Source organism: Galeopterus variegatus, unplaced genomic scaffold, assembly GCF_000696425.1.
Source record: "Galeopterus variegatus unplaced genomic scaffold, G_variegatus-3.0.2 Scaffold2706, whole genome shotgun sequence".
Classification (NCBI taxonomy): Eukaryota; Metazoa; Chordata; class Mammalia; order Dermoptera; family Cynocephalidae; genus Galeopterus; species Galeopterus variegatus.
Window position 1 is genome coordinate 24,280 of NW_007728817.1, and position 3,746 is coordinate 28,025.

At 47.5% G+C, this 3,746-nt stretch overlaps 1 protein-coding gene across 2 annotated transcripts in view; it reads left to right on the forward strand.

Moving 5' to 3' along the window:
* Nucleotides 1-3,746, forward strand: part of CPA4 (carboxypeptidase A4) — a 23,739-nt gene that overhangs the window by 17,251 nt on the left and 2,742 nt on the right. For both annotated transcript variants that reach the window (XM_008582705.1, XM_008582706.1), the window contains one exon: nucleotides 780-864. In XM_008582705.1, the coding sequence (XP_008580927.1) occupies nucleotides 780-864 (85 nt within the window). The remainder of the gene's footprint in view (nucleotides 1-779; nucleotides 865-3,746) is intronic.

The window sequence follows — 3,746 nt, forward strand, 5'->3', positions numbered from 1 at the left end:
CTGGGCTGGCGGGAGCAGGGCTGGCTGGCATCTGTGGGGTGACCACAGGCCTCTGCCTCTGTGCTGGTCTGCTGGAGTGCACCCCTCTGCCCAGGGCCACAGCCAGCCCAGAAACCTCTGGGCAGATGCAGCCCCACCCAGGCTCATGGCTAGGTGTAGGCTGGATTCTGGCCCCAATCACGCTCTCAGGCAGGCGCTCTGTGCAGGGCACATTCACATGTGGCAGCCATGTCTCCACCTCCACTCGTGGGCAGATGCAGCCCCACCCAGGCTCATGGCTAGGTGTAGGCTGGATTCTGGCCCCAATCATGCTCTCAGGCAGGCGCTCTGTGCAGGGCACATTCACATGTGGCAGCCATGTCTCCACCTCCACTCGAGAAGCCATCTCTTCATCCCTCCTCAGGGAGGGTGAACAAGGTGGTGCCTTTACTAGATTCCTAATGGGTTGGTGAGCAGCTTGCCAGGCCTTTGGAGAGCTGGAATGTGACTCTTCCAATGTGAGTACATAACACATGTGCTTCCAGAGTTCTGGCCAGTCTTCCACTTTTCTCTTTGCCTCCTTCCCTCAACTGGGGATGTGGCTGGAGAAGGAGCTGGAAAGGAGCCCCTTCCCTCTGTTTGTAGTCAGGCCTTGGCTCTGGGTGGATGGCAAAGAAGAGACCAGAAGGGGGAATCAGGGGAGGGGCTGAGGTTCTTTCAAACCATCCCAGTGCAGAACAGTTGAGGAATGTCAGGCTCAGGATCCGTTCTTTCTCACTCCTCTGATCCCCCCTTCCCAGGACGAGGTCGCGAGGCGTGCGGCCAGAGCTCTGGCTTCCCTGTCGGGCACTGAGTACCAAGTGGGCCCTACCTGCACCACTGTCTGTAAGTGTTTGCTGTATTTTTTAGTTATTTAGAAAGCACTTTGAGAAGAAACGAAATGGAGTGGGAGAGTGGCGAGTTATGCTGTCATCTGATTGCTTTTGTTGGTATTAGACTGAATTTATGTCAAGCCTAGGTGATAATAGCTGTTGCAGGCGGTTGTTTTCATCGACATCACCGCCACTATCAGGCCATTGATCATGTGCCCACGATGAGTTAAGTCCTGTCAGTGGGGTAGGGTCTGTGTTCCTCATCTTGTGTTAACGATCCTGATGTAGTTTATCGAAAATTCCACGAGCCCATCATTCACCCACCTTTGGGTTGGCAGACTGCAGGTGGGGGTGGGGAGACTCCCTCAACTTCCCATTGGAAATGAACAGCATTGGAGTATGGCAGGCTGGGGGAAGGGGTCCTCCCAACCATGGTTAGCATCTAGCTCCAGAAAAACCTGCCATGCCCCCAACTGAACCCGGTCTTGAGCCTTATTACCCACAACCTCATTTTGAGGAAATACCTTTGTTTTGGTTTCTCACTGAAATGTTTCATCTGAGCAATTCATTCGATTCCTGCTGAGATCCTTCAAGTTCCCTTATTCTGTGAGTGTGTCTTTGAATGTGCCTGTTGGAAAAAATACCGTACTTCAAGACCCGGCTTAACTGGGAAATGTAACCCTGGGAAGCACAGCTCTGATCCCTTTTAGGGTAGTGCCCTGCTTTTCCTTTCTCGTGCCTCCTCTGTACATAGTGTTCCACCATGGGTCCACTCTTGGAGTCCCTGAAGGTTCCTTTTCAGTACCGTAACTCACTCTCCCATCCTGATTCCCTCTCAACTTGCCTTCCTTCAAGACCTCCTCTTCTCCTTCCCACCTCCTGGGCCCTCCTCTGGACTCTGATCTCAACAGTCTTGTCTCTGTTCCTTATGCCACTGAGCTGCACAAAGCAGTTAGCGTGAAGTTTGGTGTTTGTGTTGCTAACTGCAGCAACAATCCAGTAATTATTCATGGTTTTTGTTATTTGTGGTGTTAAATGGGAACTCTTCAGAGAACACATCAGGAGAATTTCTCCACTCTTTGCCTAATTAGAACTGAGACCAAAGAGAGTTAGAAGAGACTTGATAGGAGCCCTCTGAGGAGGTCCTCTCCAAAGAACTTGTGTGTCACCAGGGTCCTGGCTTTTGGATCAAAAATCAATTTAAATAATGGTCCCCTCCTCCCACATCAATCACATTCTTCTTCCCAGCATGAAGAAACTCTCCTGCTCTTCTGAGAGTTGTCCAGGAAATGTAAAATTTCCTCGGTCTTTCAAGAGCCCCTCTTCTGTATTCTTTACAGGCCTTGTCTGCTCTCCTTGCTTTCCAAAAAAGCAACCAATTTTTGAGTGATAACATCCTCTCCAACCCCATTTATGGCATGTGCTACGTAAACAGTTGACGTTTGTCCCTTCAAGTGCTTGGCCTTTCCTTAGACTAACCATTTTAGATAACAATAATTCTCAAATGGATTTCTCACTTTCCTGCCTTCTTAAACAGAGCATGTAGAAGAGATATAAGCCCTTTTCTTCACGACCGAGCGGTCTTCTGAGCCTCAATTATTATATCCCGGAGACCTGCTATGCCGTGTCGGACTGCTGGCTCTCTCTGCTGAATAGCCCCAGCCTGTTTTTCTTCTTTAATTCTTGTGTCTGCTTTTTAGAGTTTTTATGTCTCCTTCCTCCTGTCAGACTGTCAGCAGTAGCTTGTACTGCTTTCAGGCCGCCTGCTTCTAGCAACCCTTTCCTCTCCTCTTCACTGATTCTGAACAACCTAAGGGCTTGGAAACAAGTTCTTTGGGCTCATCTGACTCTAGGATAAATCATGAGTATTAAGGATGATAATGACAGCATTATTTATAGGCACAAAAGACTGGTAAGCATCTAAAATGTCTATCAAAAGAGCACTGAATACATACACATTTGGCGTAATCATACAGTGAAACCCTATGCAGCCCTTAAACAAATGAGCTGGATCTATATGAGCAAATAGGGAATAATCTTCAATTGTTAATTGAAAAATACAGTGTGCAGAGCAGCATTGACACTATGTTCCTTTTTTTTTTTTAAAGAGTAGGTAGACTTTGAGCAGAGACCCCAATAAAGTAAAGTTCATGAACATGATCACTTTGATCAGCGGAAGTCATTTCGCCTCCTTCCTGAATCTTAAATGTGTTCTGAAATACTTGTGCTTGCTATAGAACCCCTAGAAACTTCTGGTACCATTGTCAGTTTTTTATTCAGCATTTTCTCAGGGTCGAGAAAAGCTCTGGGAACCACATGAGGATTTCAGAGAGTACAGCAGAGCCTGTTCCATATTCTCAGGGGACACGTCATCTCAGTGGAAGCAACATCTCTAGAAAAATCACAAATGCTATCATGAGAAACAACTCAGGAACAATGGATAAAAAAAAGGACCCATATTTTCGGCTCTGGGAACCACATGAGGATTTCAGAGAGTACAGCAGAGCCTGTTCCATATTCTCAGGGGGCACGTCATCTCAGTGGAAGCAACATCTCAAAAAAAATCACAAATGCTGTCATGAGAAACAACTCAGGAACAATGGATAAAAAAAAAGGACCCATATTTTCATTTAACAGACATGTTAATATACTCAATGGACCGGAATTAGGTTGGAGAAAGCATGGGTTTTATCATCAGATGGACCTGGATTTAAATTCCAGCTCTGCCATTTTCCATCTGTATTTCCTTAGATGAATTACCCATTCTGAGCGTGGATTTCCCCATCTGTAAAACAAGGACAATAAGGGCCGGCCCGGTGGCGCACTGGATGGTGCGCCGCTTGGGAAGCGCGGCGGCGCTCCCGTCCGAGGGTTCGGATCCCACATACAGACCGG